The 27,525-nt window shown below is 40.6% G+C and overlaps 2 protein-coding genes across 3 annotated transcripts in view; one reads left to right on the top strand and one right to left on the bottom strand.

Moving 5' to 3' along the window:
- LOC308092244 (DNA topoisomerase I, mitochondrial) overlaps positions 1 to 18,400 on the top strand; it is a gene marked incomplete at its 5' end in the record, with an annotated part of 55,137 nt that extends 36,737 nt beyond the window's left edge. Inside the window, 5 exons of the mRNA XM_080438089.1 lie at positions 11,971 to 12,085; positions 16,052 to 16,179; positions 16,359 to 16,456; positions 17,738 to 17,887; positions 18,283 to 18,400. Of these exons, the coding sequence (XP_080294215.1) occupies positions 11,971 to 12,085; positions 16,052 to 16,179; positions 16,359 to 16,456; positions 17,738 to 17,887; positions 18,283 to 18,385 (594 nt within the window). The 3' untranslated portion in view covers positions 18,386 to 18,400. The remainder of the gene's footprint in view (positions 1 to 11,970; positions 12,086 to 16,051; positions 16,180 to 16,358; positions 16,457 to 17,737; positions 17,888 to 18,282) is intronic.
- A 933-nt stretch (positions 18,401 to 19,333) lies between these two features.
- Positions 19,334 to 25,218, bottom strand: hsbp1b (heat shock factor binding protein 1b). 2 transcript variants are annotated; one of them, XM_080437175.1, is made up of 4 exons: positions 25,015 to 25,218; positions 21,125 to 21,191; positions 20,606 to 20,745; positions 19,334 to 20,236 (listed from the first exon to the last, which is right to left on the bottom strand). In XM_080437175.1, exons 1-3 carry the CDS (start codon positions 25,057 to 25,059, stop codon positions 20,624 to 20,626), a joined length of 234 nt encoding a protein of 77 aa, XP_080293301.1. In that variant the 5' UTR covers positions 25,060 to 25,218; the 3' UTR covers positions 19,334 to 20,236; positions 20,606 to 20,623. The 2 variants fall into 2 exon arrangements, with proteins under 2 accessions (XP_080293301.1, XP_080293302.1); XM_080437176.1 differs by having other exon boundaries at positions 19,334 to 20,235; positions 20,619 to 20,745.
- Between the last annotated feature and the right edge of the window lie 2,307 nt (positions 25,219 to 27,525).

Below are 27,525 nucleotides of genomic sequence, written 5' to 3'. Positions count from 1 at the left end.
GAGAGGAAAATAACTCATAACCCACCTACAGCACAAGCCCTTCAGGGTTCTTTCAGTTATAATCTCAGCCTTGTGGGGCGTACTCTGAAATAACTACTGTTAGGGGCGGGGATGATTAAATAAATGATAGCCTTAACCCATTTAGACAGGGAAAGCATCTGACTGCCATTTTTAGGTTTCTTTGGCTATTCAAAAATAGCATACAAGCTCATAGCGTGGCACTCAGATCATGTAGATCTGCTATTTTTTTTGAGAAATCGTGCAAATCTTTGCAAATCTTTGAATATATATATTTTCAAGCGGACATTTGTAACTCAAATCTTTGCTTCTGGAGATCCCTGGAACAAAATATTTTACAAATGTTTAAAAATATATATATTCAAAGATTTGCACACATTTTCACAATTTGTTTTCCTAAAAAATAGTCGATCTACAAGCTAATTGCGCGGCACTCGGTGCCGTGCTATGAGCTTGTATATCTGCTATTTTTGAATAGCCAAAGAAATCTTAAAATGAGAGATGCTTTCCTGGATTGAATGGGTTAAACCTAACTGGTGCTCAGAGAGAGAGAGAGAGAGAGAGAGAGAGAGAGAGTGAGAGAGCGATAGAGACAGACAGACAGACTGACTACACTGCTCATTATGTGGTTTAACCCTTTCACATACACACACCAGCCCACTACTTGGTGATGCTTTACCACCAAATGCTAAAGCATCACCTTTTTATCTAAACGCTTTACAAAGTGCATTACATTCACACACTGACGGCAGAGGAAACCATGCAAGGCACCAACCTGCCCACCAAGTGTCTTGCTCAAGGACACTTTGTCACTAACCCAGGCGAGGGAGGGATCCAGGGATTTGAACCGGGAACCTTCCGATTCCCAAGCGGCCACTCTATACCTCCTGAGCCACTTGCCGCCCAAGTCGATAGCAACCCGAAACTGCCCAGGATGTGTGTGATATTGCAACAGTACGGGTTTAGTAGCTCGCAGCATACCAACACGGGCACAATTGAATTTGAGTTGTCTCCTGTGTTTAGTTTGATTTGTTGTGAAACCCAAAACTCGGCAGGCTTTATAGACCCCCAGCAGCAGTGTGTCATGGTAGCTACTCTATACTAGAGTAATTGGGAGAGAACGTTATGATGACACTCCCGTAGACCTCCGTTGTAAACAAAGATTATTCACATAATATTCAATAATTTATTGCCAAAGCCAACTTGACACGTTCAATCCATGGAACGCGTCTGTGTCACTTTATATTTCTTTGGCTATTCAAAAATAGCAGATATACAAGCTCATAGTGTGGCATCGAGTGCCGCGCTATGAGCTTGTAGATCTGCTATTTTTGAAAAATCGTGAAATGTGTGCAAGTCTTTGAATACATATTCTACAAACGTTTTTTTGAAGAAACTTATGTCGCTATATCGGTGGTGCTCCAACCTTTCCATGTCAAGGACCCACAAAATAATATGTATTTGGCCGTGGACCCCCATCTCAAAATATGTTGTTCCAGGGACCCCCAGAAGCACAGATCGGAGTAAAAGAAACTGCTTTAAAACATATATATATATATACTATATTCAAAGATTGGCACACATTGTCATGATTTTTTCCCCCCAAATAGCAGATCTACAAGCTCATAGAGCGGCACTCGGTGCTGCGCTATGAGCTTGTATATCTGCTATTTTTGAATAGCCAAAGAAATGCTAAAATGACGCAGATGCGTTTCCGGTCTTAAAGGGTTAACAGTTGAATTGGAATTAGTTTAGGTCAGGTGTGCTCAGAGATGACGACAAGAACAAGAATGCAGAAGTTATGCTTCTCATGGAGAGACCAATAGTTCCAAACACTCCTGTATACTGTAGTTCCAATTAGGGCTGGGTGATATGACTTCAGATCATTATCCCAATTATTGGGCCCAGATCCAGAAAAGGTTGGATTCTGATAAAGGACAATTAAAAGGAAAGATAATGTTTGCTGACACATGTAGACCTTGTACACGTAAATACAACTCCTCATTACTTTGAAAAATGCATTGTTTGTGATTAAAGTAATGGTTGGTAATGTATTGAATGCTTTCATGGAAGCTTGTACCCCTTCTTATGGTAGATCAGCTCCCACATAGCATAAAGCTTTGATTAGATTGTAATAGAAATTATTGTGAACATTTGTTGATAGATTCTTTTTAAAGGCTGTGCTAAAAACAAAAAGAAAAAAAAGGGGAACTCATTGAGTCTTTGCCAAAAAAAAAGGTTTAGTAAATAATTTGGTGATTGCAAAGCCCTTAGGGGATTATCATTATTCCTAATGAAGAAGGGAATTTGGAGGAGCGCAAATGCAAGTCTCTTTTTTATTTATTTATTTTTCAATTAACACTCCGGGTATTGCAGTGTAGGTGACAGAGAATGAGGCTTGAGATTGGATGGGAATGAGGAGATGGTGGAGCTGTGGAGAGATGAAAGGAACGGAGCTGAGGAGGAGAGAGAGATTGTGAAGCAGAGGTGGGTGGGTGAAACGCAGATGGACGTTTTCTAAAGGGAGGGCTGTATTATAAACCACCAGGAGGAAGATAATGAGAGAGGGAGCTTGGTAGCTGGATGAATTAGCATACATCAAGCCAGTAGTGCCAAGTATATTTACTCAAGTGCTGTACTTAAGTAAAATTTTGAGGTACTTTTACCACCTACATATGTAGACACAATGTGGCGTGACAGCGGAGCTAGCAACACTGCAGAGCTCAAGACCTTGATGCTCTACAGGAGGGAGTATAGTGCAGTCATCCAGGAGTCCTGAGTTGGTGTTTGCTAGTCCGCACTCTCGCATTGCAGTACTGCATTTGTAAACTCTCTGATACAGACCTGTAAGGGTCCATTTGGTTCCTAACTATCCATCATTTTGCAGGGGATACCCTGGAACCCCCTCGGGAACCCCTGCTTTACAGGATCGATATATTTAGCATCCATTTAGTTTTGGTGGGGGACTATAAATGACTTCATCCTGGGCTAGCGATGCTGCTTGCCCCCCGGAGTGGAAATGAGGCTTGTGCTCTGTTCTGCTAAAGCGACACAGCAACACAACATCGAGACCCCCTGGGGTTAAACAACAGCGATGGCTGTGAAATTACATGACAGAGAGCTGGTCAGCTAAGACCAGGGGGGCCGTTGGTTAGCAATGTATTGTACAGACTGATGGGCACGGAAGACTGCAGGTACATAATGAGAGAGAGATGCAGGCAAGGAGGGGAGAGAGGGGTGGGTAGGTGGTTGTGTGTGTGTTTTTGCGTGTGCGTGTATTACTACTAGAGGTTCGGGCCACTACGCGGCCCTCACTTCTAGTAGCCTTGGCTGCACAACAGAGACAGTAGAGATGCGCGGATGGGTTTTTCGTCAGCCTAGTCTGTGTGTACACGTTAATTATCCATCTGTCATCCAACTGCATTAATTATATCCTATTTATAGATCTGCACCGCAGGGATGCACAAGGAATTCTATATGGATACGTACGTACTTGTACAAACAATGTCACTCACCACTGTCGCGATCACCGATGTAGTGACTGTATACAATACATATCCATGGTAACAGCAAGCCCTCCGTATTCCATCACTGTCTCACATTGTAACTTTTCATAAGACACATCCAGTCGTCGGTAGGGTTCAGAACTCCACTAAAGTGTTATTCCTTCCTTCTTTTTTTATTGTTTTAAATTCTCCGTTAAGTTTCTCCGTCGCTATAGGGCATAGCAGTGGTGGCCATTTTCTGGTTCCACTTCAAAATACTCAATGCATTTTTCCATTGACATTTCCAAAAATATTGATATCAATTCATTTAAGCCTATAATCAAGCCATCCAGGGTCCTGGTGAATCATGACCATAAAACGTTTGATTCTGTGAAAAAACTTTTTTGAAAACGGCAAAACAAAGGGTATTTATTAAATATAGTATATCATATAATTAAATATAAAATAAAAAAAAATCACAGATTTTTTTTTTATGGTCATGATTCACCAGGACCCTGGATGGCTTGATTCTAGGCTTAAATGAATTGATATAAATATTTTTGGAAATGTCAATGGGAAAAATGCATTGAGTATTTTGAAGTGGAACCAGAAAATGGCCGCCACTGCTATGCCCTATAGCTGCGTTACTGTGTTGTTGTTCGGAACGTGGAAGGACCCCTTGCAAGAAAATGCACGTGTAGTAGGGAGCTAATTTGTGCCTCATGGAAAATTTTGTGCCGAGATTTTGTGCTTTTTTAAAGCTATAATAGACCTACAGTATAGATAGATGTCCTTAATTTTTTCCCGCGTTATTTCAACCAAGGTTTATCAAATATTAATTAATAATTATATTTGATTTGCATTATACTCCCGACCTGTGGGAGGCAGCAAAGTGCCGTAAGGCATCCAGTGTGGTGGAAACTACATGAAGAAGGATGGAGTAGTGCGCTACTGAGGCAAGATATGTCCCAAACAACAAACACAAATGTATAGTGAACAATGAAAAGTCTACAAAGGCTAGAGGTATGATCGATTTTTCAGCTAAATGTGTCGGGAATTGGACAGGTGGTCTGCCAAAACATAGCTGCAACATAGCAGAGAAAACGATAATGTACCAAACTGTGCCCTGCCCCTTATAAGGCGTTTGTATTATTAGAGATACTTGTGAAGGCCAAATATCCCCATAAGTATTGTAGAATATGAGGAAATAGACTCTGTGAGGACTAGTTTACTTGTCCTTAAAAGTTTTCAGTTAAGTTTACAATTAGGAAAAGATTCAGCTTGGGATTAGGTGAAGGATTGGACATTTTAGAGGTGAGGTTTATGGTTATTCCTGATTTATACTTTCCGTTGTACACTAGTGTCGTGCACCGAAAATACAAAAAGGGGATGAGAGGGAGTGGGAGAGATGAAGAGGAAGAGTAGGGGAAAGAAAAGGAGGGGTGGGGGGTGGTAGAGATTGAGCGACTGACTGAGGGGAGTGAAGCGTCTCTCTGTCAGTGGAATGTGGGGGATTGTGGGAGGTGGGCTGGTAATGGCTGCCACAGACAGGCTTTGATTGACGGCCCTGAAAGGCCAGACCGCAGGCAGAGGAGGAGGAGGAGGGTACTGTAGGTGGGGAGATAAGTGGCCTGCCGCCGCTTCAGGCCAGGGAAAAGGTTACACGACACGACGAAAGCATGCCGGGAGGTGGAAAAGGTTTTTGTTTGTTTGTTTCTTTCTTTGGTTGTCTTTTTTTAGTGACAGCCTCACCGAGGGGTATGGGCAAAAATAGGCTGGATGAGAGAAAATGAACAGTGTCGGAAAGTACGGTACTTAATTACAGTTTTGAGGTACTTTTACTTCACTTGAGTACTGTACATTCATTTTTTATACTTTATACAGTACTTCTACTCCACTACGTCTCAGAGGCGATTATTGTACTCTTTCCACTACAGTTATTTGACAGCCTTGGTTACTAGTTACCTTGTAGATTTTGATTATTAATGCAAAACATACATTAATCACTTAAAAGCCCTATTCATTTATAATTTATAATTTTTACAAGCTCGCAATGTGCTGCAGTGCGGTGCGACGTGTTGTGAGCTTGTAATAATTATAAATTATAAAGCTTTTACATCTATTAAAAAAAAAAGTTTGACAAATTGTAAAAAAAAAAACAATTGAGTACTTTTTACTTTGCCACTGTAACTATATTTTGATGCCAATACTTACGTACTTTTAATCAAGTAACATTTTGAATACAGGACTGTACTGTGTATTATTTTTACATTGTGGCATTGCTACTTTTACTTAAGTAACAAAATAATAATAATCTGAGTAGTTCCTCCACCACTGCAAATGGAAGTGTGAGTGAGAGGAAGGGGGATGGAATGTGGGAGTGTTGGATGGAGAGGCTGAGGACAGGGGTTAAGTGGCTGCCTGGCGAGGTGAGGAGATGGAACAGGCTGTTTGAGAGGTAGGGGGAGAGGTGAGCGATGCTCCACCAACAGCTGTGGAAAATGGTGGAGAGCGAAAGATGCTGCGGAAGGGCGACCCGCCTAACCAGATTCTGTTATTTACAGGACCCCTAGCATCCTCCGTCTTTATCCGGAAATATATTGAAACCGACATTTAGGACCAGTAACCGCATGGCAAGGATTGAAGTCTTTTTTTTGTATAGGATTGTAGTATTGGAATGGGTCAAACTATCAATAGAATACATGTTCTATTGCTTAAATTGAACATTGATGTTCAGAAGCTCCTTCCACAAAATCCTCATGGTCTTTGATATTTCATAAATGCTAAGGTTAAAGCCTCAATCTACAATTTCTTCAACAGGTTGGCTGTACAGTATATAGAACAGCAAGAACAAGGGTTTAGAATGATAATACCTAAACATAATTCTACATATTGTGCTAGTAGTTTAGGAAACACAGCACTAGAAAGGACTCCTTTCACACTGTTTCACAAATCACATATTGGGACAACAGTAGCCCTGTATCGTATCAAGGCAAATATTTGAAAACATTGTGATATTGACTTGAAGTCATATCGTCTAGCCCTACTCTGGGGCGATACGAAATAGTTGATCTACAAGTTCACTTCGCATCGTGTTGCAACTAATCAATTACTAATCAATTATTATTAGTTTTATAATCGATCAATTTGATTAGTTGGATAAAGTGTTGCACCCCTACTTTAATTTGTTCCTTTCAGTTGTCAGTTGACAGTTAGTGTGTCTGCGTGAGTCACCCGTCCCCACAATGGGACCTCGTTATTCCAAACCGCACACTGTTCTGAGACCACTCATCCTTCACAAGGTTATAATTATATATATACATTTAAAATGTGATTAGATTTCTATAGATTTTCTTACATAACAGATTTGTTTTTGATTGATTCATGCACTATAATGTGTGGAGAATATTTCAGAAGTCACACAAGCACGTTGGCGGTTTAGAGCTTGCATTTGGGACCAGACTATTTGATCAATTTTCCTGAATAAACCCCATCCTGGTTTGTCATGAAACGAAAAATATACATTTAGAGCATACATGTGGTCATAATGGAGATATAATTAACAATATATTGCAAAGAAATAGAAAAAATAACGATAATAATAATAATAATTTATTATTATACAAAAATATATTTTAAAATATATTTATATTTTATTATTTTATATTGTCATGTCCCTAAAAGTCCAATCTTAATTACTTAATGCCTTAATTCCGGTAGCTCATGTTCCTCCACACGCAGCTGATAATCTTTATTATGGAGGCACTGCTGCTCTGTTCTGAATCTCATTCAAGATGATGTCCGGACGATGCATTACAAATGTTCCCTGCTTTAAATTGTCTATTTGAGTTTGAGAAATAGACAATTGAGAAAAACGGAACCGTTGGCTGAGACTGTGATTGGCTGAAACGCAACCGCCCTCTGTTTCAGAAGAAAACGTCAAAATAAAGGTAGCCAAAAAGCAATTTCATTACGTGTATTTTTTACCCCTTTTCTCCCCAATTTTAGTCGTTATGCCAATTGATTCCTCCCCACACACGTCTGTGTGTTGTAACTGCTGTTGTATCGAGCGATGCTCGATACAACAGAAACAACAACGATGCTCCACACGTCTGTGTTGTAACTGCTGTTGTATCCTACAGCCAGTGAGGAGCCCCCGACGGGAGGACGTAGTGCCTCCGTCCTACTCCTCCCGCCCAACAGTCCCCGCTGATAGGTGCCGCCCCAGCCCGTAGGAGTACGTGCAGTGACAAATATCACCCTCCCTGCGCGGCGTCCCTTCCCCAAAAACTGTTTCCCCCGAGTGCCCTAAGTATAGGGTTTAATTAACAGACACTTGTTTGATGAATAAAGCTGTATCCATGCTGCAGTATGTAGTAAACCCTTTAACAGACACTTGTTTGATGTGGAACGTCAATGATTTGACATTTTCTGAGTTGAATGATCTTCAGCTACAAAGCATCCCAGTTGGGAAACTTTTTGCATCGCTGCCGTCAGGAGCAATGGTAGAAAAATACTCAGATTATTTAAGTAGTTGCGATACCACAAGAAAAAGTCCTGCATATAATATTTACTATATATTTAAAGAAATGTGTCAAACTTTATTGAAAAGCATATCTAGATGCTCACAACGCATCAACATTATTAGCTTGTATCAGCGTTGTCGCAACTCCCAAATCAGAGCCAATGAAATCGTCAAGCAGATTGAGAACATTTAGCAAATTAGCCAGGAAACTACATACTGGAGCATCCTTATAGTCTGGTAGACTATCTCGGTCGTGTGAATTCACATTACCATGTGTCTTCTGCAGACCGGTCTGACCCCAAGCGCTGGGTGGGCGTTTTGCTGAAACCAAAAAGTGGAAGAGCCCATCAGCGTCTGTCAATCACTGGGCCCTGAGCGCAGACGCTGATTGGCTCTTCCACTTTTTGGTTTCTGCAAAACGCCCACCCAGCGCTTGGGCCAGACCAGTCTGCAGAAGATGCATGGTAATGTGAATTCACACGACCGGCCTGGTTTACCAGGTTAGCATCCTTAGCCATCCATGGATAAATTATAAGCTGCAGTAAGAATGGGTTGTAATAATTTTTTGGGACACAGATGCACCTGGGCGCACTCACATGAATGGTAAATCTATATCTAAATGTCTTTTTTAAACCATAAAACAACCATTACTTTAATGAAGACCAGGAAAATGGTCTTCACAATGTCTATTTCTCAAATTCTACTATACCTGTGGGGACCCTCACAAGTATAGTAATACACACACACACACACACACACACACTCACACCATGCCACGCCATGGGAGATGAGGAGGGGCGGGGGGGGCATCACACTGCCCTCTACTTGCAGTCACCTTCATTAGCACTGCAGGAGCAGAACAGGCTAACTCATTACCAATGCAGACACACAGGCTCCTGTAGTGAGACCACACACACACACACACACACACACACACACACACACACACACACACACACACACACACACGTTTGTATTACTATACTTGTGAAGTTTTCGGACGGCGATTTTATGAATGCCGTTTTTAACCCCAAACCTGAAGCCGGAAATATCGAATCTACAAGCTCACAACTGCTACACGTTGAGAGCTTGTAGATATGCTATTGTTGGTGTCGCTGGCTTCCATTTAAAGTGAATGGTAGCCTGTAGCTGCCAGTGTGAACAACACCGTATTAGAAAAGCTGTGTATTGACCCTGCCCATATTCATGAGGCATCATACTGCATCATCATAATCATCATCTTTATCGATGTCATCATCTTTCATTAGTCATTTTGTCAAAAGCTGACAGCCAACGATCACCATTGATCCCCCCCCCCCGATCGTATCGTTGCAGTCAGACAGAAACCTTGTATCTCCATATTTCATATTTGTTTTTTCATAAGTTAATGTCTCTCCTTTGTCGTATAAGAATGTTGCCCAAAAGTATTCATAAAACATATTGAAAGTAAAATTTAAAGTGTGTCTGTGCGTTTTATAAATATTGAACCAATGAAAAGTATTAAAGAGCTTGTGACTAAATAACTACACTGGATTCATTGGAACATAGCTTTTCCCAATTCCTGAAAAGTAACCATTTTGGACATACAAGGTTTCCACCCAACAGCAACGATATATCATATATCTCTGTCACTGATGTGAAAAAATCGAATTTACCCCTTTTCAGTTCTGTTTACTCTGTCTCTCTCTGTCAAGGTGAAAATGTCCTTCAGCCAATCTGGCGACGTACGTTCAAATTTCTATACGTCTGCTTATGTTTGCCTCTGAAATCTGTCATCTTAATCTTATTTGTCACGTGTAGTTATTTGTCTACTCCTGCTGGGGACTTGGGTGAGCGAGTTTTTGCTCATTTATATTTCACAGAGGCATGTTACTCCACAACAAAGTTAACTAAGCCAACATATAAAAGTGTAGATAAAAGGAATGAATGAAATGATGAAAGGGGGCTTTGTTTACGTTGTTGCACCAGCTCATCAGAAATATATATATAATATAGTACTTTAATGCCTTTCCTTAAGTCGGTGCAGTTTAGATGAAAGCTGTGAATGGAAAGCTATGGCTTCAGCTTGTACCTATAGCTCTATAGGGGGGTGTTTGGGAGAGAGAAATAGCATGTGGTGTTTTTCTGCTTCTGTGGAGGATTGATTGGAGGATGATGATCATGTAGACACAGAACATGTGTTATGCTGTGGGGCAGAAACCTCATATCTCAATATTTCAACTTTTTATGTTTTTTGTTGTGTGTTTGTAAACTAATGCCCTACTTCCTCATACTACAGTGTCACACAAAAGCAAAAAAAATTGCCGTTCTACAAGCTCGCAACACGTTGAGCTTGTAGATCTGCTATTTTTTTGTTGTTTTTGACGGGGCTTTTTTTTTTGTGTGTGGGTTGTATACATATTTAACCAATGAAATTGGTATTAACAAGAGCTTGAGACTAAATGATAACTACATTAGATCCATTGCAACACAGGTTATTTTTTTCCATTTCCTGAAAACTGTTTTGGACATACAAGGTTTCAACCCCACAGCCATGTTCTGTTTGTTCTGGTGGATCCCAGGTAGTTGAGCGGTGAGGCCATGATACCACAGTGCCATCTAGCGTTTGTGGATGTTATTAATGCATTTGACTTGCATCCGTTCATTTATGAAGCAACTCTAGCCCTCTGATCATTAATATCAGTTTATCACATGCATAATAAGTGCAGGATGCCGTTATACTCAATTCTACACTGTAGAATCCTTACATTTGGGTCCCTTTGGTTACAATTGTACACTCTCTTGAGTTAAAAACGGTTAACATGTGTAAAAGAATGGGTGACTTTATTTGTTTAGTTCAAGCTCCCAACGTTTTGCAGTTCTCAGAAATAGTCATGAGAATAGAAACAGAGCAAGGGAAACGAAGTCGGAAAACGGGACACAATGTCAAGATGGAAAATAAAAATGATGCAGAATCAGTCTCTGGAGCAAGTACAGACAACCCTAAAGGTTGTTACACACCGGCGAATATGCGAATATACGCAAAATTCGGACTCGTTCCGAATAATTAAAAGACGCTTTTTTCGCTCCGCGAAACTGGTGTGGAAGCTTGCATTGACTTTGTAAGGTTTTTAAAAAAAAAAGAATATTCGCATGAAAAAAATCGCCCCGGTGTGTAAGGACCTTAAGCGTTCAAGGTTGTTCTTTATTGTTACATCTTGTGAACAGATGCATAAGAGTAAACTTATTTTTGTTCGGCTTCCTTCAGACAATGTAACAGCATAGCCTAGATCAGTGGTTCTCAAACTCTAAAAGGACCCCCAAAATGATATGCATTTGGTTGCGGACCCCCATCTAAAACATATGACCTCCAGAAGCAAAGATTTGAGTTACAAATGTTCCCTTAAAAAATAATATATATATATACTGTGTGTATATTAAAATATTTGGACAGATTTTCACGATTTTTCAATAATGGAAGATCTACAAGCTCATAGCGCGACAAAAAAAGATCCGCTATGAGCTTGCATATCTGAGATCTGATATAGCTGAGATTATCAGAGATCCCCTTCTGAAAGGTATACATATGGTTGAAGTGGTTAAAATAATTGTGACGCTATATTAACTAATTTTGCTGGGGACCCCCTGGTACTCCCCCAAGAACCCCTGGGGGGTCCCCGGACCCCACTTTGAGAACCAATGGCCTAGATGATGATGATGATGAAAGAAAATAAGAATCTTGTGCAAGTTAGGAGAACACTTAGCTTGTGCATGCAGTATATGTATAGCTTCAAATCCAGAATAACGGTCTCTTGTGCAAGTAGAGACAAAACTTAGCGGCAGTAATTTGCTGTGTAATTGTTGTAAAACTTTCTCTCTTGCTCAAAAATCGTATCCCCTGTCTTATCGTGTCTCTTTGTTCCTGTCTCTCTTTTGTCTATCTCTCTCTCTGGGTTCCTGCAGACAACAGTGCTCAACAAGCACCTGGGTTCTCTGATGCCTGGTCTGTCGGCCAAGGTTTTCAGGACCTTCAACGCCTCCATCACCCTGCAGCAGCAGCTCAAAGAGCTCTCCAACGGTACGCCAACATGTCTAATGTTTCATTTTCACTTTGGTTCAGTGGCTCTCAAACTTTTACATTTCAAGGATGCCCATAACTCGTGTAAGAGTACACTCTCAGAGTTACAGACCTGCAAGGGTCTTGTTTGGAGGTCCCCCCACAAGGAACCCTGAGGATCCCTGGACACCACTTTGAGAAATTGGAAAATATGACTGAGGAGAGAGCTGAATGTACCATCTCTTGGTGTGTCCACAGACTCCAAACACACACACACACACACACACACACACACACACACACACACACACACACACACACACACACACACACACACACACTCTGTAACTCTGAGTTACAGACCTGTAAGGGTCCGTTTGGAACCCCCCACAAAGAACCCTGAGGATCCCTGGACAGTGGACAACACTTTGAGAACCGCTTCTTTTTACTGAAACATCTATTAATGTTTTTCAGTTAGTCTGATATGATTGAAATTATACTACAGACCAGGCTGACTGGCTTAGTTGGGGCACTTTTCTGCAACATAATGGTGCCATCACCTCTTTTAGACCCCTCTAGAGGACACAATTAGTCCTGGTTCTTCTGTTGATATATAGACTACAAGTGGGTGGTGGAGAAGATTGATGGGTCATTTTGTATACCAAGCATAAGTCTGCATATTTTGTTCCAACACTGCATTCTCCGGCAAGATATCAGACATTGCAAGGACAACACGAATGACATGCGCACACACACACACTGTAATACTATTCTCACCTAAATGTTCCACACACCATTTTCAGCATTTTAATATCAACTCATATGTAAAGGTTTTCATGTGGTCTTCTACCAAAACATTATCTTTGTGTCTGACAGTCAAGATACTACAGTATAATACTAAGTCTGTAGTAATGCTTGTGGCGTCAACATTTTGTTTTGGGTGCATCGGTATAGAAGACAAACTGAGGTCAGCACAGCCGTAGAGATACTGGAACACCAATTTCCCTGGGCTAGAAAGCCCCCAAACAGTAATAATTTCATATTTCTATATTTCATGGAATACATGGTGTTGGATTTGAGCTGCTTATGATTCTGTTACTGGCGTGGTTCTGCTATTGGTTATGCTACTGATTCTCCTATTTGCCATGTCAAAGATGTATAATACTTATTATACATCTTTGACATGGCAATTATCTGATTATTGGACATCAATGTCCCTAGGCTAGAAAGTAGAAACCCTAAAAAAAATGTATGTCTTTAATTTAGGGGAGAAACATTTAATCGATTATAAAAAAATGTTTTCAAAAATACCAAATTTGAATTGAATTAGAAATTAAAACATTTTGTTGATTCGTTGAGATATGCAAATGCACTGCTCGATTATTTGATTATTCGAAAAGATTACAAATTATCGCAAGAAGATAATCAATAGTTGCAGCCCTACTTTCATTTTACACAAATTTGCTGTCAAACAGTGCTCCCAAAAATAAGAGAAATCGAAAAGAAATAAAAGAAATATTCCGTCCGTGACTATCATCAGTGCTACTGGCCAAACAGTTGAAGGACTGAAGTATCAGACAGAAGTGTAAACAGATGGGAGTTGATAGAGTTCCTTGTCAGCAGAATCATAAACAGCCTCAAGTCCAACACCATGAAATATAAAAATTGGAAGAGTCTGTTGACTGAGGTGAGAACTGAATGTACCATCTCTTGTCTTGTGTCCACACACAGACTCCGCACACACATGCACGCACGCACGCACACACGAACAAACAAAAGCATGGCTGGCACAAAGCAGGCAAACCACCATCAATCAGTCTGTGTGATGCCAGAACTGTTTAAACACACAGACCTGCCAGGCCTGACACTTCACATAAAATGTATATAAGAACAGAAAAAAGCCACATCTGTTTGCAAATAACACATTGAAAGATGAATGTTTGACGGGGAGAAGCAATGCACCAGTGTCATTATTTCTCACACCCTGACAGATAACTGAGCAGAGGCTCAACCGTTCCCGACTTGCATGGTCCCCGAGTAGGCCAGTGCCACCGGCCTTGTAAATGCAAATGTGCTTCTTGATTAGTCATTGAATCAATAGAATGATTAATCAATGAATTATCGCTAAGAAAATAAACGATGGTTGCAGTCAACTGAGGAAGTTCTTAGTCGAGGACAATAGGAAATCCCTAAAAACTAACTTGAAGCTTAAGTTACATTTCAAACTGACATTCAACCTCACCTTAGCCGTCTGGTATATTGGTGTTTTATGCCTTGGCAATTCCAGCGTTCCATTGGCTGCATCTGTCATACATTGGTAATCCCAGTGTTCCATTGGCTGCCTATGTCATACTTTGGTAATCCCAGCGTTCTATTGGCTGACACGGTCATACCTTGATAATCCTTGCTCCATTGGCTGCCCCTGTCATTCTCGTGTTAATCCCAGCTTTCCATTGGCTGCCTCTGGCATACCTTGGTATTCCCAGCGTCTCATTGGCTACCTCTGTCATGGTTTGGCTGTGGTAGACGGTTATTATGAATTCCACCAACGTTATGGGATCGACCCGCCTTACCTGTATCTGATTGGCTCCCTGGCAGCCATAGTTTTACTGAGGTTAAGGTTAGGTTTAGGCATAGTTTTACTGAGGCTAGGGTTAGGTTTAGGCATAGTTTTACTGAGGCTAGGTTTAGGCATAGTCTTACTGAGGTTAGGTTAAACTTTAGGCATAGTCTTACTGAGGTTAGGCCGGTTAGGTTTAGGCATAGTCTTACTGAGGTTAGGGTTAGGTTTAGGCATAGTCTTACTGAGGTTAGGTTTACGCATAGTTTTTACTGAGGTTAAGGTTAGGTTTAGGCATTGTAAAAAAAAAAGAGAACTGTCAATCACAGCGACTACTGGCCAATCACAGCGGGTCTCCCTAGAAAAGCGGTGGTATCCATAAGCATGCATGGTAGACAGAGGTGTCAGGCTCACTCTGTCATCTCTGGACCGCCACTGAGGGACAATCTGTTGCCAGCATGGCAGCTTTACAGCAGCCAGTAATGACTTCTCTCTCTGTGTGTGTGTGTGTGTGTGTGTGTGCTTATCAAGAGAAACAGACTTCAGTTCTTGTTGATTATGATCAACATCCACTAATTAAGAGGTAGAATTGTCATTTGTAGTCGGTCAGTGAAAAATAAGACTCTTGAAAAATCCACCTGTCAGCTGGCCTGGTGTCGCTATATCGGTCAGGTTTCCAGGCTACCTGTCATTACCCTCCTAAACGGACATTCCCAACCTTTTCTGGATCAGGGCCCACTTGGAAATCTCAAAAGTGTTTGCAGATGGGTGGGCTGTGCACATTTTCAGATCAAGTTGGTCATTTTAATGATCAATCAATCGATTGTGTTCTGGCTTTTGGATCAATGGAACTAACGTAGTATACAGCAATGACACTTTACATTATAATATATATGTTTTTTATATCAATTTTTATATTGATAAAATTATTGTGTTTTACCAATTATTTGGCGGGCCACTTACGATGTCTTCACCGCCCACAGTTTTGGAACCACTGTCCTAAAAGCTTTCTCCATCTGTCATGAGGCATTGCCAATTCCTCTGTCTGTGTTGCTGTCTCCCCATGGTTACATGCAGAAGGTCAGAGCTGCTTTTAACAGCCATTTGAACCTTTCAGTAATGCTCATTTATTTACATTCCTGTCCAGCTACCTATCCCACTAAGTCATTTATATCTCATGTCGTTGCTGTCGGGTGGAAACCTTGTATGTCCAAAAGTAAACCGTTCCTTTTTTTATTATTATTTTTAAAACATTTAAATAGTGAAAATAGCAGATCTAGAAGCTCACAACAAGTCGCTTTGCTGCACATTGTGAGCTTGTCGATCTGCCATTTTCACTACTTTCGTGCGACACCCTTTTATAATGAAGTACTTCTTTATTTACCCACTCGTACTGTATAAATGCTCTACGTGTGTGTGTGTTGCAGTGTCTGATATCATCCCGGAGAAGCTGCTGTCCTACAACAGGGCCAACAGAGCGGTTGCAATTCTGTGTAACCATCAGCGGGCGGTGTCAAAGACCTTTGATCAGTCCATGGCTGCCCTGCAGTCTAAGGTAAGAGAGCAGAGAGCATACAGGACAATGTTGTGTACACACTAAATACTGTACTCACTAAAATATTCATACTGTAGGCATTCATACAAGAATACACAACTGTATATGTATACATACACTGTTCCACATTGTTCATGTATAAATACACAACTGTTCATCACACACACCTGTCTGTGCAGATCGTTGCTCGGAGGGAACAGCTGGCCCTGGCCAAGACCGAATTCAAACAGGCCAAGAAGGATGCCAAGACTAAAGACCCAGAATCCAAAGTGCAAACGTAAGTAGTTGGTTCTCAAGGCTTTTTTTTGCAGGTGATGCAAATAGCATGAAACTATTACAAACAAGCTCACGACATGTCACTATTCTACATGTTGTGAGTTTGTAATTCAGCTGTTTTCAGTGTGGGACACCATAGTTCGACGAAGCATAAATCAGGCTTAATTGAAGCAATACATGTAGTTCCTTCCTGCTTTCAGCCTAGAGCAGTGGTTCTGAAAGGTCCCCTTTCCACCAAAAGAACTTTGGTTCTAGAACCGGTTCTGTTCTAGATTGGTGCTTTCACGGAACCGGCCGCGGACTGGCCCACGTTTCCACCAGTTTTAAGCAGAACAATTGTAATCAAGGATACGTCATGAACGGAGGCCGTTGATGTTTACAGCCTACAGATAAATAAACCTTTATTTATTTCACGGTGGAAATTAAATCGTCAATGGCAGTTTACCAAAATTTAATTATTAAATTATTAAATAAGATATTAAGGCTGTCAATCCGTTACATGTGCAGAATATCTAAAGTGGATATGAAGCTGATTTGTGAGTTTTAGACACACATCCACGCTTTGTTTGGATAAATAACTTGGGATGATGTGGAGTTGCTGCTATTTTATGTCGGCAACGCATTCATGACAGATTACACCCCTTAGAAATGTATGACAATATACTCGCACTTTCATTTTATTTGAGTGAAGATGAGGATTACTGAGACTTTTTTGTCACAGAGAGACAAGCTTGACAGGTTGTAGCCTACAAAATAATGTTACATAGTAGAAAAACAATACTACTTTATTCCCTGAGTGGTAAATTACGATGATATAACAAACAGCCCCGACCCGAAGACCCGAGCCTGTAGAATATAGAAAAGAAATTGTTTCCTCTCCGAACCAATTAATTTTCTGTGGACACTCTGAACTGGTTCAAAATTAGGCGGGGAAAAAAATGACAGAACAGGTTCAACCCTGGTGGAAAAAGGGGCCAAAGTGGGGTCCAGCGATTCTCAGGGTTACTTAAGGGGGTTCCAAATGGACCCTTACAGCTGTGTAACTCTGAGAGTTAAGGGTCCATTTGGTTCCACTTGTGCACCTGTAAGTATGAGTTATGGGGGTCCATGAAAAATGTAATGAGTAAATAAATAAATAAAAGGATTGAGAACCACTGGCCTAGATTGCATGAGTCCTGTGACCGTTGCGTTCCCGAATTTACTGTACAGATGGTATTTAAATCTTTGGCTGAACAGATGGGTTAAAGATCTTGTCCACCCACACACATCCGTTGTCCACCAGGTTGGTGGAGCGTAAGAAGAAGGCGGTGGAGCGCTGTGAAGAGCAGCTGCTGAGGATGGAGGTGCAGGCAACCGACCGGGAGGAGAACAAGCAGATCGCCCTGGGCACCTCCAAACTCAACTACCTGGACCCACGCATCAGTGTGGCCTGGTGAGAGAACACGCATGCACACACGCATGCATATACATACACACACACACACCTCCAGAATCAGCTACCTGGACACACTTGGCAGTTTGTTTTGTTACCTTGATCAATCACCCCAAACTAGTGGTGAAATCACAGTTTGCACAAATAGAAACACAATAATAAAATGACTACTATGACGAATTATTAATTTGCCAATCTACAAGCTTGTAGATCTGCCATTTCTGTGTGTCTGGTCTTTATAAATATTGAACCAATGAAAAGTATTAACAAGAGTATTAACAATGGATCCAATTAACTTTGGATCCATTCTCTATTACTCCTGAAAGCAACAGATTTGGACATGCAAGAATTCCACCCAACAGTGACGATGTTTGGTCATTGGTCTTCCTATACAGGTGTAAGAATATGGAGGTGCCTGTGGATAAAATCTACAATAAGACCCAGAGGGAGAAGTTCGCGTGGGCCCTCGACATGACAGAGGCAGATTTTGAGTTCTAAATGTCAGTCTGCTTCTCTTTTATTAGTGGCTGATCATGAACTAAACTCCAGCTCTCTAAGATGGAGTTTAACTTCTATTCTTTTCTTCTTCGATATTTGCCCAGCAAAAACAAACTGTTGGGGTTGTTCAGAGTGGCCAGAGATGGTGAAACGGAGATGAGTTAACTCGAGGCTTTGTATGTGCACATGGGCATGGGGTGATAACTGTTAATCACCTGCTGTGAATTATTATTTATTTAATTTCATACTTTCTACTGTTTTACGTTCCTATTTTGTATCATGTTGTCAGCACTTTTTACATTTGCCCTTTGAGTTTCTGTGTACATTTATTTTTGTTTCATGAGTTCCAATTTGTTGAATAAAGTTATTATGGGATTAATGTCTTTTAGATTTGGTGTTTGAGTTTGCTGTGTACAACATTGTTTCCCTCATAAAAGGTTCCAGGCATACACTCAGTTTATGAAAAACTCATTTTTTGAAAACCCCTTCGGAGTAATCTGCACCAAACATTTGACACAGAAACGTATGGACCACCTTAATATTTTCACCATTTGAAGTGGTTAATTCATGATGTACCCTTCCTAGAAACTTAGTTTCAATTACTTGGGTAAATGTACTTTGTTGCTGTCGACATTCCGCCACACTTCCGCCACACTTCACCATACATGTTCTCTCACACTATCTCAGCTGCAAATGGGAGGTAGGGATGATGTATAAAGGCACATTTCCTTGCAATTGTCAATAGCAAAATGCCATTTGACTGAATATAAAGCACAATCATACTGTTCATTTCTCACATATCGTTGCTGTTGGATGGCCGAAAGTGCCGATCTGCTAGTGACACCCTTGTATGATGAAGTAGCCAAGTAGGACATTTATGAGAGTTTAAGTGTGCAGACATGCGGTAACTGAAGTTTAGCTGTAACACATGAGACAAAAAACCTTTTATTAAATTACTTTTAATAGAACAAAATCAGTCAGATTTGGAATGCATCTCATAACTTGGCACCGAGAGCGCATTTAAGTTACACAAGCTTCTGGTGGCCACCATTAAAGGTGCTGTGATTTGTTGTTAGTGATAAATAGCTCTTGATAGTTATCATTGCTATAGTGTGTTCACAGGGGTCTCCTCATCTAGCCAGCTCAAAACATCTTCAGGTCAGGATAGCAATTTCATCTAATCAGTTGAGATAAAGCTTACAGGATAAACTAGTGAAATTGGAAGTGGAACACAAGCTAATCATCTTTATTGGATTAAATCTGTAGCCCACCTGAAAATGTATTGCATTTGCTGAAGAGCTGGAAAAAATGACAAATCCCTGATACCGAACACACTAGAAAAATGATAGAGCTTGAACAAAAACCCCTTTCTAACAAAAGAAATACCACTTGCAGCACCTTTAAATCAGGGATGAATACAGCAGACACTTTGCATCTGTGACTATCTTCCAAAGTTTCTCATCTTATATTAACTTGGCCTTTTAGCTGGTGGCTTGTATTTCTCAGTCTTCCTGGCTGTATCAACATAGCCCTCACAAGCCAGTATTTGGATGAGATGTCATAAAAAGTGATGCAGTGAGGGCAACCAATTTGAACATCCATTTAAATAGTTCCATCCCTGCACATAAAGGATTCAAAGTTCCAAAGAGTGTTATATCATACTATTATCGTTTACAAATGAAGTTCTACCTTTTCAAGTCACTACATTATAGGAACTGTAACCATTTATTACAACAGTCGATATAAAAAAGCATCTCACACAACACCAAATCAATAATAGTTCATGTTTAGAAGGAAAAGTTTGCTGCTCCTGAAGATAGGACCGCCTTCATGCCTTGTTACTTGGCAACCTACAGGACAGAGAAAAGCACAAATGGTCATGCAGTACAGTACACCTACGTACAGTATATACAGCATATGTTTCACTGCAGTTAGTCTGTAGAGAGGCAGGATGCCATTGTCTACAGTAGACATGGGAAACCTTTCCTTCATTTTTAAGCCCTGTACAAAATATTTTACATTAAACCTAGGCAAAAGTGCATTTTCTTAACTAAATAACTTTATTTTCTACTAAGGTATGCTCAGAATGTGAGGTTGCATGTGTGGCGATAATACTGATTTTTTTTACACCCAGGGTTTTCCTGTGCACTGGGACTCTTCTGGTCTATGCTTTATGTGTTGTGATGATCCGTAATCCATGAGGTTTGCGGTGTCCTTAACACTTCCTTGTCACCTTCATTATGACCCTTGACCCTCCTTAGGCTTCTCTGGCGGCGCTTCGATCTCTTCAACTCCGGCCTGGGTCATCAGGTCAGCGATGTTCTTCTCCAGGTCATCGATGCGTGTGCTCATCTCATCAAGTGGACACAGTTAAGGCACATAACTCACACATAAATGGTACATAATTATGTTTAGATCAATTCTATTTTTAGATCAACTAAGGCTTTTCATTCAACTCTGTCAATTAAACACATGAACCCCGGTGTCCTCCTTCTGGGGTGAACATGCTCACAACTGAGCTTGTAGATCAGCTATTTTCTGCAATTATTTATTTTTTATTAACAGGCAGATAATAAACAACTAACTGCCTGGCGAAAGGCAAGGCATCTTGAGTGAGGCAGGGAAGGGAGTAAAAGAAATTTAACATACAGTAAGAAATTAAATCAATATTGATAGTGCACCAATACGATATTCAGTTAGTAGGCACTGATTAGAGCATCGTCATTTGTGTTTGGATATTTCTCCCGATGATCTGGTCCGACATGGTCTGGAACTTATCCTGCATCTGCTGTAGCAGTGTCTGGACCTGAGGAACAACAAACACATGGAGTGTTTTAGGAGTGAAACCACAAGGAGTGTTTTAGGAGTGAAACCACAAGAATAGGAAAAGGACAAAATCAAATACCTTGTACTGATTAAAAAAAATCACACCCAGTGTGAAGAGAGTGGTGCCTTTCATGAGTTCATTTCATTAGTTACTTTTTACAGACTTTGATGACTTCAAAGTATTTTTACTCATTTTAAGTACTTTAAAATGGTTTTACTGATTTTTACGTGTTTTTACTCAGTTTAGGAACTTTAAAGTAAGTATTTTTACTCATTTTAAGTATTTTTTACTCAAGTGTGTGTGTGTGTGTATAATTAGTGTAACTGGTTGCATCTTTGTGTTGCAATCAGCCAAAGCTGTTGAGGCTGGTCTCAAACATACAGAGAGGCCGTGCTCATACAGACAGACACACGGACAAAGTCAGTCCTTGGAGTGGCTAGCACCACTCAAAAAACAGCACACGTTCTGAGCTTGTAGGTCTGCTAGTTGCTATTATTTTTGAGTGGTGCTAGCCACTCCAAGGAGTGACTTTGTCTGTGTGTGTGTGTCTGTCTGTCTGTCTGTGTGTCTGTGTGTATGAGCACGGCCCCTCTGTATGTTTGAGCACAGCCTCAACAGCTGCGGCTGATTGCAACACAAAGACGCAACCAGTTACACTAATTATATACACACACACACACACACTTTTGAGTAAAAATACTTAACATGAGTAAAAATACTTTAAAGTTCCTAAAATGAGTAAAAATACTTAAAATATGTTAAAATTAGTAAAAACACGTAAAAATCAGTAAAAACATTTTAACACATTGATTGCCTAGATCGAGTCAACTCGTTTTTAGAATCCATCGCTTGATTGCCTAGAACTCGTTTTTACATTTTTGGGGGAAAATTCCACAAGGGGCGACCTAACACAGCTTTGGAATGATCGATCGTCTCTCAGAGAAGAACAATGTGGATGTGACGTCATTCCAAAAAACGTCACTTCCATCCGCCCCAATGATGGGATTTTCAGAAAAACGGCTGTAACTTCTTTTTTTTCCATTGAAAACCACCCGTTTTCAGCGGACCAAAGCTCCAAAATGGCGGATCACGGTTGGAAACTTGTTGTTCCCATGGATACACAGATCCTTCCGTCTACTCACAGGAAACTTTTTCCGTGTGTTTTTTTTACACAATGTCGGTTCCACGGCGTTTCAAATATCATCGGATTGAGGTAATTATACGCCGGCACGGGGATAGAAAACTATGTTTAATATCTTGGCAGTCAATGTGTTAAAGTACTTAAAATTAGTAAAAATACTTTGAAGTCATCAAAGTCTGTAAAAAGTAACTAACGAAATGAACTCATGAAAGGCACCACTCTCTTCACACTGGGTGTGATTTTTTATTAAAGAGGGCTTAAAGGTAGGGTAAGTGATTTTCTTTGGTTAAAATAAGTGTTAAATAGCTCTATTCTGATAGTTATCGTTGCTATGGTGTGTTTGTACCAATTTTATCCAATCAGGGTAGGGAACTCAGACAGGATACAGATTAAACAATTGAAATTGGAAGTAATGACAAAGAAATGAGCAGTCAGAATTGAAACACTATAAAAATGAAGCTGATAAAATGGGTACTCTGCTGATTGGCTGAAATTTTGCAACCCTCCTGAAAATGAATTTTCTGTTTGAGAGCTGGAGAGACAGGAGACAGACTCCTATTACTGAACACCCTATGCCTATAGCAATGATTACTATCAGAAATAGTGCTTTAACCTTTTAACAAAACCTTTCGCCCTACCTTTTTAAGTGACATCGCAATATCCTAAAACCCCAGATATCTATTCTCATATCACTATTGATATAATATCGATACTATTGCCCAGCCCTGCTCCCTGGTATAACATTTTTTTATAACAATTGCTTGAAAAAGATTGCTTTTCAGATAATCATCTTAATGTTCAAAGCTGCTAATGGAATGGTAAATCAGAGCATGATGGTGTTTTAAATTGTCATGGTAACCATCATCAGCCCACTAAGAGTCCAAACACCCCACCCATGATGTATGCTTACACCAAAGCGGAACATTTCCCTGACAACAATGCTACACTTCATCGTTATGGAAAAGGAGAACTGCAGAACTAAAAGACAGGAGAACATTTAGGCAGTGGTTCTCAGCGTGGGGTTCAAGGACCCCCAGGGGTCCCACCTGGGTCCCCAGAAGAATTTGTTAATATAGCATAAAAATCAGTTTAACCACTTTAACCCTGCATACACTGGCCATTTCAAAGTAGCCGATCTACAAGCCTATCGTGACGCATTGGGCTTGTAGATCGGCTATTTTCGACAGAAACAAAAATCAATATAAACATTTAGAATTACTAGAATTTTAACAACATATATCTTGTATAATGGGGATGCCAGGCGGACACAAACTCGCTTCAGATGGGGGGTCCGTGGCCAAATACAATATTAATTTGGGGGTCCGTCCTTGACACTAAAAAGTTTTGAGAACCACTGCATTCATTTAGGAACTGTAGTCGTGACTTTAGTGGTGATTTATTTGAGCTATGCTTCATTTCCATGGCAACATGGTCAAACATTGTGTGTGGAAGGCAATATCTCTCTCCTGCACAGATCAAATTGCATAATTTAATTGGTGATAGACAATACATGTCAGTGAAGCCAATTACTATCTATGGAATTAAATTATATTAATTGTATGCCTAAATTATAAATCTTAATTAATGTATAAACATTGCGTGTGCGGGGGTGGGGGTACATGCAGTAGCATTCCAACACGCTACCAGTGTTGCCATGTCCGCTTATTACATGCGACTTTGGGCTTGTTTTTCTGTAAAGTTACTTGTAAATATTGGTGGTTACGGTTTTTGGGGCTTATAAAGTGTACTGTAGTTGCTCATTTTGGCTTGTTCCCTAATGTTTAAACCAGTGGTTCTCAAACATGTCCAGGACCCCCATATTAATATGCATTTGTCTGCAGACCCCCAAAAATATTTGTGCCAGCAGGAACGCCCCCCCATACAAGATTGGTGTCAGAAGTATTCCACATGTTCTGATCTACAAGCTCAGAGCTTGTATCGGCTATTTTAAAATAGCCAATGTATATGTTTAAAAGGCAAAGGGCTCGCTTTTTTAGGGTTTTCATACATCTGGTTGCTTGTTTCTCTCGCGAAACGTGGCAACACTGTACATTACCTTCACATTACCTTCATATAACGTGCAAAGAGACGATCAAACAACACATCCATTTGATTATTAATGAACACAAAAACACTATGATAGAAATGAATGCATGATTGGTGCATTTTTACCCCCAACTCACTGGGTTAGCTGGCATCCTGTTACATTAATGTTTGTCTTATTGTATGTTTAATTACAATGTTTTGTTTGTGTCACTGATGAGGACGTCTATAGGGACAGTCTGCTGCAGATATTCAATTGGATATTAGCAATTTCAGGTGCAATAAATCTATTGTGCATGATTGTCCCTCCTTGGTCAAAATAAACAAACAAAACATAAATACATGCTAGCCTGTTAGCATGCTAGCATGAATGCTGCTGATCTGACTGTGATGGGCCAGTGTTATTTTATTTTTTTGATTGATTGAATACTCTATTAACAGTTTTTTTTAAAGCACAGAGTTACAGCTCTATACAAAAGGATGGTAAAAAGGATTAAACCCAAGAAAGCACTGTGGCTTGTTTCCATGTGGGTCCTCCTGTGTATTCAATTCATCGAAAAAATGTGTGGAAAAAAAGTGTGCTAGGCTAGCCTACAGCTATAGCTAATCACGACTCACCACATTGGTCAGATCCTGCACCGACTTGGGGTCCGTTTCGGCCATTGATGACTCTGATACACGATGATCGATAATTGGTGATCAATAACAACCGAGATGAAAACGTGCTGTGTGTGTTGTGAAGGTATGATATAGATGTGTGTATGAGGTATCTCTCTAGATGGTAGAATGGAACCACCCTCCTTCTCTCTCTCAGCTCTGTGGTGTCAGCAGCTCAGCAGTGTTGCCATATTTTGTGAGAGAAATAAGCAACCAGGTCTAGGAAAACAAGCCCAAAAGAAGCAACTTGGTTCACATGAGAACTTTAAACCTATAAGGTGTACCAACGTTGCGTCACCAAAAGTTCGCCACGCCCCCTTTTCGACGCTACAGCCCCTGAGGGGTCAGACTGTACATAGAGACGGGTTTAAGACTGGAGAGTGACGGTGGTTTGTGTTTGTAAACATTAACTTCTTGCATTGGCAAATTGAAAATAGCCGATCTACAAGCTCACAGCGTGAGCTTGTAGATCTGTAGATCTTAAGCAAGCCTAAAGTAAGCAAGTACACTTTAGAAAAAAGCCCAACCCGCAACTACCAATTTTGACAAGCAACTTTACAGAAATATATGCCCCAAATTCGCTTATAATAAGCGGACATGGCAACACTGATCATCATCAGCAGCAGCAGCAGCAGCTCAGCTGTTTTCCTCAAACACACACACGTGCACGCACACACACGCACGCACGCACACAAGTCTCGCGGGGTTTCGGTAGAGGAGGTATGTGGAACAGTGTTGCCATGTCTGCTTACTATAAGCGACTTTGGGCTTGTTTTTTCTGTAAAATTGCTTGTAAATATTGGTGGTTGCGGTTATTTGGGCTTGTTTCCTAATGTCGTTTAAACCAGTGGTCGTCAAACATTTTCATATTGAGGACCCCCAAAAGTATTTGTCCACCGAATATTTTGTGCAAGGGACCCCCATACCAGATTTGTGTTGTTAGAATGTTTTAAAAAATATTCAAAATGTTTCACTTTTCCCCCAAGACTTTTTTTTTGAAAATAGCCAACGTATTATGTTTAAAGTGCAGCTCATGTCTTGTCGTCGCTTCTTTTGGGCTTCTTTTCATAGACCTGCTTGCTTGTTTCTTTCGCAAACTCTGGCAACACTGGTGTAGAACGCTGAGTTCTTTCCAATGGTGATTATTTTTTTTATTTTTCACTAACACTGATTGGCATCTCGTGGCTTCCACGAGTGTTGCTGGTCAACCCGCCACCACCACGTGCATCCGTGCATGTTGTTGTTTACTGTTTGTGTTGTAAAACAACAGAGTCATCATTCTGCGATCAACCATGAGCTGAATGATTATGAATGAATATAGCCTACACATGGATGTAATATGTAAATAGAGCGAGAGACTGAGAGACGATGTGTGTAGTAGTACTAGCCAACTCTCCACGATAGCTCTCGTGGAGAGTGAGGCTCCGTGTGTGTGTGTGTGTGTGTGTGTGTGTGTTTGTGTGTGTGTGTGTTTGTGTGCGCGCGTGCGTGCGTGTGTGTGTGCGTGCTTGTATGCCACTTCCCACTCTCAATCATAGCTCTCAATCCACAATATAACCCACTCTACATCGGTACACGCACGCGCGTGGACGCGACGCACCGATCGCTTGCGTGCACGTAAATACCTGATGTAGCATTGGCTCAAGACTATCATAGATGTATCATGTATTTTATCGAGTCTGATTTATACTTTCGTATCTACGATAGTCTTCTTGGCTAGCGCACCCCCCAGTGCGTTCTGCACTTTCACCAGTAAAGCCCGTACTTCTCCGTACATGTACAAAACATATATATACGGTGCTTACCCGGGTGGCGGGTGCCCCAAATGTTAACTCGCGTTTCGGAATATTTGTGCAATGTATTAGGCCGTATTTTTCAATAGATATGTGTTTTAATCAGTGGTGTGTTCTAGATGTTTTGGGAGGGTATACTATAACTATTCCCCCCCTATAGTTCCTCCCACACGCACGGCACGCACGCGCGTATAATTAATTAATGTAAAAAAAATTACTGCCCCTCACAAACTCGCCCGGGCCCACTCAGGCCCAGTTTCACAGTAACACTGAGAGTACACTTACAATATGCTTTGTACTGATTTTCTACTGTTTCTAATGTTAATCACCCTGTAACTCAACCACTTCGGGGCTGCTTTTAGCCTTAGATGCATTTTCAATGTTATTTATTACCATAGAAGTGCAGGGATTGTTATAAATAAATTATCACCTCAAGAACAATAGCCACACACATGATAAACCATCAACTCAGAGTTAGACTATAGTCACTTTTAATCCCGTCTGTGTCGGATTATTGTGCCTCAATGGGCTGTTGAGACGGGGCGCATCCGGTGAAAGCCGGTATTACACTCAATATAAAGCAGGAAGTAAACGAGGGGGGAAATAGCGTTCGACCACAGACGGGATTAAAACACTTCTTTATTGCAAAATATGGACTAATACATTGCACAAAGACTCC

Source organism: Gymnoscopelus braueri, assembly GCF_963280865.1.
Source record: "Gymnoscopelus braueri genome assembly, chromosome: 9".
Classification (NCBI taxonomy): Eukaryota; Metazoa; Chordata; class Actinopteri; order Myctophiformes; family Myctophidae; genus Gymnoscopelus; species Gymnoscopelus braueri.
Note: the sequence above shows the minus strand (reverse complement) of the source record. Positions and strands in the feature narration are given on the sequence as shown.

What these genes read in the sequence shown, in the direction of transcription:
- hsbp1b (XM_080437175.1), bottom strand. Translation starts at nt 25,059, where the DNA reads ATGGCCGAAACGGACCCCAAGTCGGTGCAGGATCTGACCAATGTG. An exon ending in TGCAGGATCTGACCAATGTG is followed by an intron (nt 21,192 to 25,014) that starts GTGAGTCGTGAT and finishes GTTGTTCCTCAG; the next exon opens with GTCCAGACACTGCTACAGCA. An exon ending in GGACCAGATCATCGGGAGAA is followed by an intron (nt 20,746 to 21,124) that starts ATATCCAAACAC and finishes AACTGTGTCCAC; the next exon opens with TTGATGAGATGAGCACACGC.